At 42.5% G+C, this 15799-nt stretch overlaps 1 protein-coding gene across 16 annotated transcripts in view; it reads left to right on the forward strand.

The window, feature by feature from the left end:
* The window catches only part of SGCD (sarcoglycan delta), a 307378-nt gene that overhangs the window by 229649 nt on the left and 61930 nt on the right, over nucleotides 1–15799 (forward strand). For all 16 annotated transcript variants that reach the window (XM_039701182.1, XM_039701183.1, XM_039701186.1 and 13 more), the window contains one exon: nucleotides 11326–11427. In XM_039701182.1, the coding sequence (XP_039557116.1) occupies nucleotides 11326–11427 (102 nt within the window). The remainder of the gene's footprint in view (nucleotides 1–11325; nucleotides 11428–15799) is intronic.

A 15799-nucleotide genomic window follows, 5' to 3' on the forward strand; every position in this document is an offset into this window, starting at 1 on the left:
ACCCCACCAATAACTAAAAGGAAATAATCAGATATTTTCTAATAAACCATGACTGAGAAAAGAGCAGTGATATGTAGCCATAGCCATAGCTATGAACTGTACATTTTTAACAGTGTCAACAAAAACAGACTGGAAAGAGCCAATTAGAATAATTAACATTTGCACTAGTACTTCTGCCTTGATAACAAGTCACTGACCACATTTAGCACAGTTACCCTAATTAACAGTCCCATTCAGGAAAGATATTTATAGGTGCAGTATTTCACCCAAGCATGGAAGGACTTCACGAGGTATCCGACAGCTGGCATTGAGTAATACATTCAAAAGCATATCCCCAGTAATCCATCTCAATTCCTTGTTTATTACCTTTGCAGCTTTCTAGCACTTTTGTCAATAAGATATTGCTTCCAGCAGTTCAACTTTATTCTTACATTAATATCCCAAATTTATCATAGGGTTCTAAATTTCCTCTGGTCACCAAAATGTCCCATTGAGCCATTTAAGCTCCTGGAAGCTCCGTTCTTTATTGGCAGCCTGGGAAAAATATTTTTTGCCCTCTCTCCCTGAGTGTTTTGAGATTAAATTCACTAACATTGTCAAGTTAGGTCGGTGAGGAAAGCCAAAACAAGAGAGAAAAATGTTGTTGAGGATTCAGGGGGATGAAAAGGGGAGGAGAGGGGACCGAGGTGCAGAGCTCTGTCACAGCTGTGTCCTGGGCAGAGCTGCAGATGTGCAGAGAGGGACTGACATCTCCTGGCTTCAGGCAGGCTGAAGGCAAGGTCTGGGTGCTCACCAAAGGACAGCCAAAGGGAAATACACGTGTTAGCTTCTGTGCTTTTTGTCCTTTTAATGGATAAAAGTTCCTTCTCCAGCAGTTTTGGTCCCTAACCAAGTGCAGCAGTTGTTGATGAATGTGTCCTTATTCCCCAGAGGTCCTTTTTCTTGGAAAGAAATATCTTATTCAGGCAGTTACAAGCACAGGCTGCCAAAAACAGTCAAAAAGCTGTAAGCAAAGTCTAGGTTACCCTCAGAGCCCTGACTGGAACATAATGGAGAGCTGAGTTGCCATTTGCTGCCCCTGAGCCAGCCCCACTCTGCCTGCAGAGAGCTGTGTGGAGGAGCATGCCAGTGACCTCCCAGCCAGCAGCACTGGCGGACCCAAAGCATTTCACCAAGTCCATTATTTTAATGTTAATTTAACATTTTTTAACTTAGCCTGATGCTGTCTCCCATCTCCCTGCCTGCAAGCACACCAAGCCCCGGGGCTGCCCTGTGGGACGGAGCTGCAAGGGCTGCATCCTCCTCCTGTGCTGGTTTGTTTATTTTCTTTGCAGAGGTCCCAGGGAGCATAACCAGGGGCTTTTGCCAAAGCCTGCAGACACCCAGTTGAGAATACAACCTGTTGAAATTGCTGGCATCACGTGCTCTGCTCACCCTTGCTCATTCTGCCAGGCTGGAGGGGAGGGAGCATCACTTCTGACTCACGAGGGTGTTGCTGCTAGACTTTGCCCAGCAGCAGCATTTGGGCTGCAGGAATGCTCAGAGGTTCTTTGTGATAAAGGAAATCCAGATATGACACTTAGTATCTATTTCAAAAGGTTTTGTGATTTAAATAATCTTGGTGCTGCTGGAAAAGATTTTTAAAGCTGAGGTTGCACGCAGTGGGTAAATTAATAATTATGCAGGTTGTGAGTCACTGCATTTGTTTCTGCTGGTGTCATGTTTCAAAAAGGAGCAGAATAAGGAGGAAATGCTAATATCCCCAAAGAAGACATATTTCTGCAAAGAAGGGGCACACAGAGCTGCGCTCTCTAAAGGCCAAAGCACAGTAAGAGCAATCACTTCCCTGTGGCTTTAAGACCCTCTGTTTAAAAAAAGTATTTTAAAAAGCTGCTGTCTCTTGCTCTGTTGTCACTTGCTGATGCCAGCTGTATATTTTTGCATGTGATTTTTGGCTATTTCAAGTAACCACCTGACTTTCACACACATAATATTGTACTCCTGAATTCCAAGAGAATCTCTTGGCATGTGGTAAAAGTCCCCTATGACTCAGTAAGCACCCACTCAATAAATAATTTGAAATGAAAAGCATCCCACGCATGAGTTCTGGGTACAAAAAAAAACACCCAAAAACCTTTAGTGTCTTTATTTTCTTCAGAAAGTAAACAGTGGGAAAATTATCTCACTGTTGCTTTGCAAATGTGTAATCTACCATAATGATAATTTGGGGTATTACATCAGGAAGTGCTGTCTTGCAGGAGGCTTCTGGATTTGGGTTGATGGCCAGCAAGTTCCTTGTTCCCTTGCTGTTCAATCATCATTGATTTTAGTCTAGTAAACACTTCTGCATGTGCATTAGAAAGCTGTGAAGAAGACAAGGGGCATTGAGCATAATGCACCTTCTGGCAATGAGGCAGAGGGATGCAAACTGCAGGGAGATGAGAGAGGAGCTGGAGTCTGAGTTACTGGCATTTGAAAGTTGCTAAAATTAACCTCTTGTTCCTCATGAGCAGGATATTTATAGTTTCTCTGCTGCAGCACTGTCACACAACAGGGTGTGAGAGACAAACCATGGCTGGGTTTCCCTTGGCAGTTTCCTCATGGATTGTTGGTGGATGCCTGACTTCGTGCCTCAGTTTCCCCTTTGAGGGGAACCTGGTCTAGGGGGGGTTGAAATGAGATGATCTTTAGGATCCCTTCCAACCCAAACCATTTTTATTTCATCAGTGATTTCCTCCTGCTGCTCCAGGGCCAGGTGGGTGTAAATTGATGGAGCAATTTGAAATCAATATCTGCACTCCACGGATCAGATCTCATTCTTTGCCCACCATTCTTGGTGGTGAGGGGCCCTAAACACACTCATATATTTTCCTCTATGAATAGTTATTTACTGGCAATTGTTCAAAAAGCAATGGAAGCAATATCCTTATTTCAGCCTCTCTGGGAGCAGCACTTTCAGTTCTCTCATTTCTTCGCTGTCCCCATTTCTTTGCTAAAAAAATGTCATAGACACACTGTAGATAAGTCTGGAAGACAGTTTAAATTATTTTTCTGTATATTCTGATAGTGAAAGAGCAAAATAATACATTTTTTGTGACAAATAACAGCTATAAAAATTCATTGGTGGTTCTTTGGTCGTGAGGGCAGTTTCTTAACCATGGGACTATGGATTCCTCTTAAAAAAGAGAATTTGATTTTAAAGAAAATCTCCTTTACCTTCCTGTGTGAATAAATTGAATGTGCTCTATCTCCTATCTCTTATTGAAAGTAGGAGTCTTGATTAAAAAAAAAATCATTAAGATAATCCCTGGAGTCCCTCTAGGTGGATATACTTGGAATTACATTTTTAAAATATACTTTATTTCATGATATCTGTTTATTGACTGGCAACCTGTTTGTTTTCTTGTTGAGTCCAGTTGCACTTTGAGTGCACTTGGCACTGAACTCCAGGTTTATTGTAGAAATTTGCATCCAGAAAAGATTTCTAGGTCACCTTAGAGGGTGACTTCACCCACAGCAGTGGGTAAGAAGCACTTCCAGGGAGTGGTTTGGGTTCTAGATGGACACTTTTGCCATTTTCTCTGCCCTGACTGCAGAGACAGCACAGGGTGATTATCAGCAGTGCAGGCTCATCAGCTAAATGCCTGATACTGGCTGATTGGGGGCTCAGAAGTGATTAATTCAGGAGCTTTTAAAATATTCCTCCCTGCCCACCCTGCTTTCTCCTGGCTTCTGGAAACAGAGGAGGTAACAGTGGAGTAGATGGAGCAACTGGAAATCCACGTTCACATGATGATCACCCTCCTTTGGAGGCTGGGGTGCCATGGCAGGAGTTTCTCCCACAGGGGTGGGGCTGGGAAGGTCAGTGCAGCCCCAGTCAGTGTCCCCACAGCCTGTAAATCCATCTGCTGGGCTGGGATCATCACATGTGCCCTGGGGATGGGATCGGGGAGAGCGGTCACAGCCCTGCTGGGTCTCCTCACCTGTGCTTTGAGCTCTCTTGGGTGGTGGTGTGAGTTTGGGATGGGACTGAAGGCACAGCATGTTTGCATGGGCCTCATTTCTTTGCCCAGACCTGGTGTTATGCTCTGATTAATGCCCCTGGGTTGTTTTGGCATGTTCACATCAGACAGAAATGGCCCAATAATTGCCCCATTTCTGAGAGCTCACCTTCAGACATGCCACAGGATCTCTGCTGCTTTCCCCCTCACTGTCAGGCCTCGATCTGCAGCTTCACTGCTGGCAGGGGCAACTGCTAAATGCTGTATTAGTCAGAAAAATCTTACTTTTGTGTGAGGACAGAACAGGGATCCACTAAGACAAAGGAAAAAAAAATCCTTCTTCTCTCTGGAAACTTCTTTCAGCACTATAAAGATGATGAGTCCAGTCAGCCTTGGTGTAACTTGGAGCACCAATGCCACAGAGGACTTTGTGTCCAAGATCTTTGTAGTCTGGAAAAAGAAGTGTTTGTTCTATTCTTCATTTGGTGATTGACAGATTATCATAGTTAAGGAGCATTAGGCCGTAATTTATAAGAACTCATTCTGCACCCTCTGCATCAGTGGGTTTCTTTGCTAATTTTATTATTAAATCCCTGCATTAGAAGACTTCTTGTTCCTATGAGTATAAAAATCTTTTTTTTTTCCCACTTCTGAGTGAGCACAAATTTGTGCAGGATGGGACTTTTCCCTTTTAGTTAGCATAATTATGGTAATGAGCTGGACTAAAAAAGATGGAGAATTCCAGAGACACATTTGGAATGGATGTTGATGGTAAGATGTGAAATCTTACTGTTTGTGTTGGAGAAAAAAAGCAGAAAAGTGCTCAAGAGAGCGTGGCTCATTTTGTAATGCTGCAGTGCCAAAGTGCTCTGTAACAAGGAGTTGGAGGGGTGAAAGCCAAGTTTCCATCTCTTCCCTGCTGTACCAGTGGAAGGGGAAATTATAACCCTAGAGGGAAATTGTGCATATGATGGTTGAGTTGTAGTAACAATGCTGGGATTCATAATAATTTCCCCAGAAGGTCTGCTAATCTTCTTCCCTGCAAAATGAACTCTCAGATGGGGTGGCTTAATTCATCGAAATCCTGCTTTTGTGGTGCCACACCTGACCATACTTTGAATAAACTCACTTTGCTTTGGAAAGAAATACCTCCTGCCTAGAGTAATTCCAGTACTATGCAGTAAATCCAGAGCTGAGCTTTCTTCAAGCTCTGGCTGAAGGATTTGTTTAGAAATTGTTCCAACAGTACTCTGGAATTGTTTCAAGGGGTGAGATTTAGTTGCTTTGGTTGGTTGTAACTTACTTGAAACAGTAATTGGAAAACCACATATGAGCCTGTTCTTCCTGTTCTTTAAGACGTTTCTTCTTAACTTCCACTAAAGCAAATTGATCAAATTTATTTATTTATTTTCCCTTCCACATGAGCTTCATGGGGCTCTCTGAGTATCTTTTGTCATGAATGGTGTTGGCTCTGGGGAGCACCTGGACAGTGTGGGAGGAACAGACAGAGGAGAAGGGGGCTGTGGGGATGTGCACATGGAAATCATCCCTAATGCCCTCCCTAATCCTGTGAGCCTCATGGGAATGAAGCCAAGATATTCTGCATCAAATCTCATTGCTGTGGCTGGGATGTCCTCTCAGGTCTTGTGCTCTTCTTGTTGTATCCTCTCTTCTCATTTTCTGCCTGTGTTTCTGCAGTCATGCAAAGGAGCTTACAAAACCATGAGTTAACATTGGAAAGGAAGGGCTCTGAGCTTTGCAAGGGCTTTTTTGGGTTGAGTTTTATAATCACCCATCATGGTGTGCAGGCAATTCCCTCCACTTGCACAAAATTCCTTCACAAGCTCAAAAACCATCTGGATTTCCTGTAGCTGTCACAAATAACTTCGTACCCATGGAAGGAGCTAAAAGTGCCTACACAGCTCACACTACTTCAGCATCAGCTTGCAGAGGTGTTTTTCCAGTGGGTGACTCCCACAGCTGGTCTGTGTTCGTTCAAATCCGTGTCTGCTGTGACTGATGGCTGCAGCACCAGAGATTATTTGGAGCTGTCACCTCACAGGCTGTCAGGAGGTTCTGGATGGAGCTTCTGCAGGGAGCAGTGGGTTAGCTGATTGCTGCTCTTGCTACATCTGTAATGTTGTTTTAGTGCACTGCATAGCTGCAGGATTTCAGCTGTGCTTCACCAGTGTCTCCCTCCTTCCCTGGAGAAGGATAAGCTCTGTCCCACAGGGATCCAAGGCACTTGGGGTCACCTTCCTTCACCCCCTGAAGTCTCAGCACAGTTTTTCCTGCCCCGTGCCTATCACCTTGAGAGGCAAATGCTGCCAGTAAGGCATCAGACAGGGACATCTGAGGTCAGGAAGCAGAGGAAGAGGGAGGGAGGTGATGGCAGTCGTGGACATGAGACCTCACAGTGCAATTCACAGCATAATCCTGGATCTGTGCACACAGGGAGATGGTTGTATATGCTGTGTAATGGTACATTGCCTTGGTTTTCTCTGCTGTCCACACAAACCTGAGTCTGTACACGAGGTCTCAAAGCAAGGTCTTACACCAGAGGAAGTTTTCACACATGATCTCCTTACCTGTCTTGCTCTGGACCAGATTTAATTTCTAGGACTGGTGCTGCTGGTGGGTGGCTTCCATAGGAAAATATTGCTGCTGATCCACAGCTGGATGCTGGGATCCTTATTAAGATGATGAATTAGCTGAAGAAAATCAGGGGAAGGAGGGAGGGCAGATGCAATTAGAACAAGTTTGAGGCTGTGAAGAACTGGCAGTGATATGTTCTGTACCTGGAATCTGGAAACATTTAATATCAAGTCAGAGAGAAAAGGACAGCACAGATATCGTCCCAGGAGGGGAGAAAAAAACGAGGTCACTTGCCTTTGCTGAGGGTTTTTTTCCTAACTTTGGATGTATTGAGCTGTGTAATAACTTGCACATATCTGGAAGCAATGCAGAGCACAGCAATCAATAATACAAGCAACGATAATCAGGTGTTTCAGCCATCTGACACAAGCAGTCTCCAAAGATAATTCTCTCCCACAGGACATTGCTGAACATAACTTCAGTTTATTCCTAGCAAAAAAATAAATGCTTACCTGCTGTGCAGAGACAAACCTTGCCAACCACTCTGCTCCTGAAAACTGGAGAGGGATGGAGGTGCAGGGAAACCCAGTGGGAACAAGCACTGGAGCTGGTGGTGGCCAGCAGAGCTGGAGCAATCTGTCACCCGTCACCAGTGTCCTTAAAATCCTTAGAAAGACCTCAATAAGCAGGAAATTTGTTCAGCAATGCCAGGAGAACAGAGGAAAGCACAGAAGAGTTTGAGGCTGCATTTCATGTTTGTAAAGGACAAAGGATCCTGGCCCAGGGGACACAGTGAATGTGTGTCACTGTCACCTTGGTTCTTGAGTAGGTTAAGCTGCACTGTGAGCCCAGCTGGTCTCATAAAGCTGCCACTGAATGAGACAGCACTGAGAATTCCCCCTGCCCCTGTGTGGAATCAATCCAGATCAGTGCAGCCAGAACCAATCCAGGTATTTACTGTAGAATTATAGAAAAGTTTGGGTTGGGAGGGACCTCAAAGAGCATCCAGTTCCACTCCATCTTCCATGGGCAGGGACACCTTCCACTATCCCAGGTGGCTCCAAGCCTCATCCAACCTGGCCTGGAACTCTTCCAGGGATGGGGCAGCCAAAGCTGCTCTGGGCACCCTGTGCCAGGGCCTCAGCACTCCCTCAGGGAAGAATTTCTTCGTAATATCTCATCTAAACCTACTCTCAGTTTTAAGCCTTTATCATGTCTCTGGTTAGGGTGGCTGTTTTTTTCTTATTCTGTTAGCTGAATCTTCCTGCTACTAGCCTTGTAATTAAAAAAAATATAAATAAAAAAAAAAAAAGTAAAATTAAAGTAACTCGTTTTTTCTTATTCTGTTAGCCGAATCTTCCTGCTACCAGCCTTGTAATTAAAAAAATATAAATAAAAAAAAAAAGTAAAATTAAAGTAACTCAGATTGTTAAAAAGCAAAATAAAACAAACATAGGGTGGGCTTTAACCACTTTTGTGGCCACATTGCTAATGAAAAGGCAGAGAGGAGCTTTGGTGATCAGACACCATCAATGCTGAGCTCTTCCCCTAAGAGGAATGCCAACATTCATAATTGGCTGTAAAAATGAGATGCTTCTCAAGCTACTAAAATCCAAAATTCCTTTCTCATTCAGCATCACCAAAATGACATTTATGTTATTCAGGATTGCTATCCCCTTTCAACCCAGAGCAGTCAGCAACAGCGCATAAATTTTTATGCCTGTCTAGTACAAGGCACTGCATAAAAAGAGAGAGGGCATAAATGATGTACTTGATGTGAAAGTTTTTGCCATGCCCTCCCAAAAAGCAGAAGAATTCACTGCAGGTGGTGAAGGAGGAACTCTGTGCCTCCTGTTTGGAGCTTGCCTCCTGGGAGCTCCCACAAACCAGGCTTGTGCCTGCACTATAAAGTCATTCACTCTGCTGAGGAGTCCATTAGTAAAAAGGAGAGAAACAATGATTTTCAGATGGCAGAGTATGAAATAATCAATGCTTCTCCTTATTCACAAGCAGAAGAGTGGCAGATAAGGATATATACCAGTCACAGACACAATGTTTAATAAAACATCTTGGTCTTTGTCACTCTAGGCAGTTTTCTGCTACATTTTATAGGTCACAGTCCATGAAATTTCATAGGAACTTTCATATCTATTCTCTGTAGCAGAATATGACATTTATTTGTTATTAAACCATATAATTTAGGGAGGATGAAGATACTTTATCCAAAACAACGTGTGAAGTAGTCTTTCCCACAATGATTTCTCTCTAATGTATCTGTATTTTGGGACCTCTATATAATCCTGCAAGCATCTTTATTTTTTACTAATGGGAAATAATAGAGGAATATAATTTTATAATGATTTTATGATCACAGGCCAAGATATTTGTTAAATTCAGGGTGCAACCTTTGCTTGTTTTTTCACCTGCTGAGGCAGACTGTCACCACAAAAAACTGTCAGCTTTAATCATGAGAAACATGAGCAGTGGGGAGTTAATCGTGGTAAGTCAGTGCTAAGCATTGATCCACTCCCAAACACCTGGAAGTCAAGAGAGGATTTGTGGTGGGCACAGCTTTTATTGCTTCTGGCAGATGCAGGAGGAGGGAGAAGTGAGTGTGGAGTGGAGGTTGAGAAGGATTTAAGATTGAGAAAAAAGCTGGGAAAATGTCTCTTTCTCTCCAATCTGGTTGGTTTGTAAGAGGATTCACCAACTTGATTAATCAAATGTGTCCTTGATGTTTTGGTTGTAGTACATTGTCCCTTAGGCCTGGTGCTTTTTTGGGATGTGTAGGACCTGCTGGCTGTCAGCTAAACTCCCCTTATGTATGGTTTTTATATGTAAAAATCCTTTGGACCACATCTTGTGAAGGAGAGAAAGAGAAACACACAAGAGAAGGGCAGAGTGGGATTCTGTATCTGTGTCATTACAACAAAATAGGGTTGTGAGTCGTTGAAATTGCTGGTTTGCCACAGCTTCAGTGGTGGCTTGAAAATTCCCTTTTTATCCCTAGGTCGATGTTCTGGAAAAGTATTGCCCCATTCAGCTGAGGAGCCAGCCCTGGAGGGGTCAGCAGTGCATGTCCGTGGAGCTGGTCCTTCCTGCAGCTGGCTGGGGCACAGAGCAGCTTGCCTGACCTGCAACTTTCTGATTAAAACCAGAGAAGACACTGCTATGTGAAAGCCCTCAGGGCTTGTAACCTTACTGAGATAATCTATTTTGGGGAAAAAAAAAAACTGTAGAGATTTTTTAGCAGCCCAAACCGTGTGAGGGTCTGTAGATAGCTGTAATAACTCCTGCTTGCTCAAATCGCAAAGCACACTGCTATCAAAATTTAATCTGGGTTTTTGGTGAATAATCATATTTCACTCATTTTCCGCCATACTTCTGCTTGAGATAAATGAACCCCTTCTATGCCACCACCAAACCAGAATTCATAGGCCAATATTTTACACCTAGGGCCAACAAATGTGGGGAGTGGCATTTTATGACCCATCTCAGTAGCATTTCCAGCATCTGCCTCTCAAATTCGCTCACAGCCTTGAGTTCTAAATGAGATGACAGCGGTCACTTTATCAACCAGCATCACCTTTGTTCATGAGACACCAGGATCTGGCAAGAACAGTCTTAACTTGGCAGGGAACTACCTGGGAATGGCTCTTCTTGGAAAGGGAGAACCTCTGGCAGGTGACCAGCGCTGCTGCTGAGCCGCGCGATGTCTCTGATTTTCATCCCTCCACATCCAGGCCTTTGGCAGCAGTTCATGGAAATCTGTCTGGGTTAGATCTCCACTCTCTTGGAGAGACACTGATTCCTCATCTGGGGCTGGAGGTGCTCTTACAGTGGGAGGAAGAGGAAGTAGACAGGTGGGGTTTCATTTTTGTGTCTGGATTGGAAAGCATGCTAGGCGTGTATGCAAATGCACGTGGTTCTCCTGGATTTTCCTCGTTTCTTCTTGATCTTCTTATGCCTTCTACCCAAATGCATTCCCCTTTCCTATAAAATCCCCAAAACAGCTGTGAGTTAGGCATGGAGGTGCTAGTTTTACTTCCATGGTTATTTCAGTCACTTTTCTGCTAAAAGTTATTCTTCAAACCATCTTTTTCTCAGAACAAAACAGTTTACCTGAGTCCTTGCAAACTTTGACAATCACCCTGAATCTTGGAAATAATATCTTCCATTTGATGTGGTTTTGATAATAGATGTACCTGTTTCTTGCATACCCTTTGTAAGCAATTATAGCCTAAGTGAAGCTAAATCCCTCATCTTAATAAAAGTTAGAACTTTCATGTGTCAGAGGTGAAATATATTTTGGTACAGTTCTCCTCTCTGTGAGTGTATCTGTACAGATATTAATCACACAATCTTTACAGGGATTTGCTATGAATGAGCAGGTATATTATTATATTATAAAGGCAGGCAGTGAATATTACAGTGAATAGTTTCCTGTTAACACAGAGCATCACTGCCTCTCTGTGAGTAGAGGATGACTTAGCTTAAAGGAACATCTTTCATCTGTGTAAATGGTTTACTGGGGGGCATTGCAGATAGTTCTGAATAGAAATTTTTTTTTCCACAGAAACTGAGCTACAAGGATAACACAAGTAATTTCATTCTCCAGTGCCTCCCAGTGCTATACATGTTATCTTCAATGAGAAAAATCAGCTATTGGCAGCCTGGTGAATTTAGTAATTGTAACTAATAGGGTTGTTTCTTTTTGCCTGTCTTTCAGGATGGAATGGGGAACCTGAGGATCACAGAAAAGGGTCTGAAGCTTGAAGGAGATTCAGAATTCTTGAAACCTCTCTACGCCAAAGAAATCCGATCAAGACCAGTAAGTTTTTGGGGAAGGAATAAGTTTATTTCTGTAGCCCTTACAGAAAGAAACCATGGAGTGGCAGGGTGACATGGCTACTGGATAAATTTCTTTGGCCATTGGCCTCTCTATACAGATGCAGTTTGGGGAGTGAGGTTTTGAGGGCTTCATCCAGACACTGCATCCTCTGGGCAGTTCCAAAGTTGATACCGTGGCTCTGGTTTGTGTAAGCCACAGTTAAAACTCTTCAGGACCTCTGAAGTTTCACACTGTCTTTGCTTTCTTTTGAGGTAAATCATAAACAACCCTCAACAGGAGGAGCTGTTCTTTCTGAGGCAGAGGGATGGCTGGCAGCTCTGAAGTGCACCTCACTTCTAACCAGTTACAGCTTCTAACCAGTTACAGCTTTTAACCAGTTACAGCTTATCTGGATGGCAGAGAGGTGGTGCCTTGGCACAAGGGCCTGATCTGTTCATTAGCACAATGAACCCATATTATGTCCTCAATCCTATTTCATGTTGTTTAAAAATATGTGTAGTTAAAATTCAATGCTGCTAAGAGTGACTGCTTGACAAAAGTAGCAAGAATGTTAACTACTGGAAATGAGAAAGAACCCAAGTGTGATTAAAATAACATTTTCATAGCAGCACTTTGTTGGCTGTTGGTGACTTTTGGTCTTTCTAATGCAATCCTGTATGTCCTGAGCAGCTTTAAAATAACTGGAACAATTACACAGTTTCCAGGATCTATGTCAGAAGATATCATCTGTCTTGTTTCCTGATCTAAAGTGTTAATTCGAGTCAGATACCAACCTTCCCTTCTGATAACAATGGCAGATAGCTAATTAAATAAACTTAGCATCCTTTTATCTTAGCATTTCAGTGCTCTTGTAGAAATTGGAACATGGAGCATAATGAACAAATAGCCAATACCATACCCCATTTAATTATTGAAGGCTGTAACCTCTGTAAGATGGCTAGGAATTCATTTGAACAAGCATAATCATTCAGGAAGAAAACTTAATAAGAAAACCTTCATATCTATAAATGCTTTCAGCCCTGAATTAAAACAGAACCTGTAAAGCCTTACATGTCATTCACCTTTTAATATAAAATATGTGGGAACCAGGTGCAGCAGTTGGTTTGATAAATAGGCTGACAAATCACTACCTACATTTCTTTTTCTCTAGTTACATTGATGGAAATAATATTTGATTGCTAAGAGAAGTGAGAACTACTTCTTGCTCCTGGGGAGTTTACTGTTTTCATATTATCATATTGATCTACATTTTAATACATCAGGGGGTGCAAAAGGTGTCCCTTTCCTGGGGCTGTGGAAGTAATTTCCACACACCATTGACAGATTACTGAGTGCAAGGAACAAGAAGTATAAGGTAAGGCCTGTGTGTGTTCCTTCCTTGCTTTATCCCCCATCCAGGATTATTTTTGCTGTTAGCTGGAGGAGGGTGTAGCTGCAAGCCAGAAGCTCTGATCTGCGGGAGCTGGAGCTGGAAACTCTCTTAACCACATAGTGACACAAACCATGCCCATTGTTCCTCTGACTTTCGGAATAAACTGGAATAGCCTGTGCTGGCTTTTAGGTTGTTTGTGGTAACCCTAGAATTGTTTTTGGGCTGGGGGGCAACAGCAGAGATCTGAGTGCATTCAGACAACTTCTGCTTTCCTGTGCTGTGTGTGAATTTGGCCTCTTGAAAGCAAATGAAAGGATTGCAGTCAATGGAAGGTTTATAGTTACAGAATATTTGAAAATATTGTTAAATAATCAACACTCCATCTTTTTAAAGAACAGTAGTATGACCCAGTGTTGTCTTGGAGGGAAGTGTGGTAGCAGTTCCTGGACCTGATGAATATTGTTAAAATGAAGTGCCAAACTCAGAGCTCAGTAACAGATGAACATCCATACTAATTCTAGAGTGAGCTTCCCTGGGCTTTCAGAAGTGCATAATGTAGCTTTAAATATGTAAAGAGTAACAGAAACAAATCTGACAAATAACATAGTAAAGAGCATCCCAGAAATAATCTGACATACACAATTTTTCATATGCTTAATTAAACAACCTAAGAGCTGTGTACAGTAATAAATAATGGTTTCATATAAACTCCAAAGACTTTTAGATGCTGGTTATTTATAGAATAATTAATTTCTTTTTTTATAAACTCAACAAATTTAACTTCAGGTTGTTCTGTGTAGTGGGTGAAAGAGCATTGCTGCTGCATGGAAAGAACAGGGAAAATCACTTTTCCTGCAAGTGGCTGCAGTTCCATGAGCTCTGCACCCTGGTTTTTCCCACTCGAGTGTCTCTGTGGTGCTGCTCCCCCATGTGCTGCAGAGCTGCACACAGAGCTGGGAAACCCCTGCCAAAATATCTCCAAAATGGGAATTGTGATGATTCTTGAAAGCCTGAATTTGTCATTGGTGCCTCTTCTTCTCTGCTGCATCTCTTGAATCCCAGGAAGTTGGTAATTAAAATTACACCCAGATTTGCTTTCCTAGGAGCTCTGCCTTCTGTTTCAGTGATAGTTTTGGATTTCCACTTAAAAGTGGATTTTTTTTCAAATTGATTTGGCTGGGAGGGAAGATCAAGGGTTAGAGGGGAGGAAAAGCCCTCCAATATCATCTCTAGAGACTGCTGGGTGGGCATCTCTGAACTTCTGTAGTTTGTGCCTTAAAGAGCCCTGCTGGGTTCTGCTCCCTTCATCACCTTAACAGACAGAGGAGCTGCACTGAGATGTGCTTCTCATTCCAACTGAAATTCCAGATTTTAGCAGAAGGGTTGGATGGATGTGGTTTGGCCCCTGGCAGAGAAATCACTGACATGAACTGACTTTAAATCTGCTGCCAGCCAGTTTCTTTCTGCATCTGACACCCCCAAGATTTGCTTCCTTTTTCCCTCACCCACTGAAGAGTGGCCCCCCCAAATCCCTTCTGGTTTTATAGAGAACAGGATCTCTCTTCCTGCTGTTTTCTATCCTAGTCCTGGCTCAGTAGTACTGGATTTGTAGTATGGATTAGGAACCTGTTTTCAAAATGGAAAAAAAATGGAACCTTGCCATTTTCCAAGCCTAAAGTTTATCTGGAGGTTAATGAGTGGGTGGTAGCAGTGGTTGCACCCTTGTAGCTATCTTTTAAAAAAAGGAGATGGATGGGATTCCTTTTTCCAGGGTGTTCAGAGCATCCTGAACTCCCAGCTGAACATATTGCTCACTGAGCAGTGTTTTTTCCTTGCATGGAATATGAGCATCTTGCTGCCTTTAATTAAGAAGATAGCTGGACCATGAAGTATTGCCTGTGTAAATAAAAGTGATTTGTACTTAGTCAAGGAGCTGCATTAGGAATTCTCACATTTCTTTACTTACAGATAAATTATGAAGATTATTAAAAATTGGAAGGGTCATCTATAAACCCATCTGTAGCTCAGCTGCACTGTCACTCTCAAAATGTAGCTGTCTTTCTAACTGTTGTAATTTATTGTGGACTATCGTGTGAACCATCTGCTTGCTTATAAATCAGACCAACTTTTGACTGAAAGTTGTACACAGCAGTAGAAATCGTTAATTTTATGTCCTGGAAAGTAGTGGCAACAGTTTAGGGGACTTCAGTCTTCATTGCCTTAATTGGAATAGAAATTTAAAACTGGAATTTTTCATGCCTGTGTTGAGATGAGCTGCTAAGAAGCAAGTTGCTTGCAATTTAGAGTTAGCCCAGATTTAGCTTTCTTAGTGCAGCTGGGGTGTTTTGAAGCCTGGCACATCCAGGTCTGTAAGGAACTTGAAAGGGGCAAGACACAGAACAAGCTGTGTGCATTTTCCATCCAGATAACAACAGAAATAAAATCCTGTGCCGTGATTACACAGGAAAATCCAGTGAATTACTTCTCTCAGGAGCTGTCTGACAACCAATGAGATGATAATCTCAGTTTCAGGAAGGAGAGAAAAACATTGCCGTGATAGGATTAGGATGGGTTTGCCCTTTCAATCTTCGTTCCAAGTGCATAGATAGGAAAGAAAAATAAACTCAGTTTGCAAATGTTTACACCTGGGCTTTATTTTTCTTACACTGAACACTTTTAAAGACAAGAATATGGATTTGCCTGAGAACTTTGACTTTGTTTCAGTAGAAAGCACTTGACCTCCCTTAAGCTCTCTTTCTGACTCTCCTATTGATGGGTCTGGGAGCACAGAATTAAATGTGGGCACCAAACTTTCTACCTGGGAGAGCTCCAAGCTCTGCTGTTGCACAGGTAAAAGGGATGGCAAAATTCCCTGAAAACAGATTTTGAGGAGATTTTCAAGTGTCTTTATAAAGAGACCTCTTAGTGTATGTAGCTGTTTTCGTGCTGAAGGTCTGCTTCTGGTTATTTTTAATCAGC

This window comes from Passer montanus, unplaced genomic scaffold (assembly GCF_014805655.1).
Source record: "Passer montanus isolate IOZ18808 unplaced genomic scaffold, ASM1480565v1 scaffold15, whole genome shotgun sequence".
In the NCBI taxonomy this organism is placed as follows: Eukaryota; Metazoa; Chordata; class Aves; order Passeriformes; family Passeridae; genus Passer; species Passer montanus.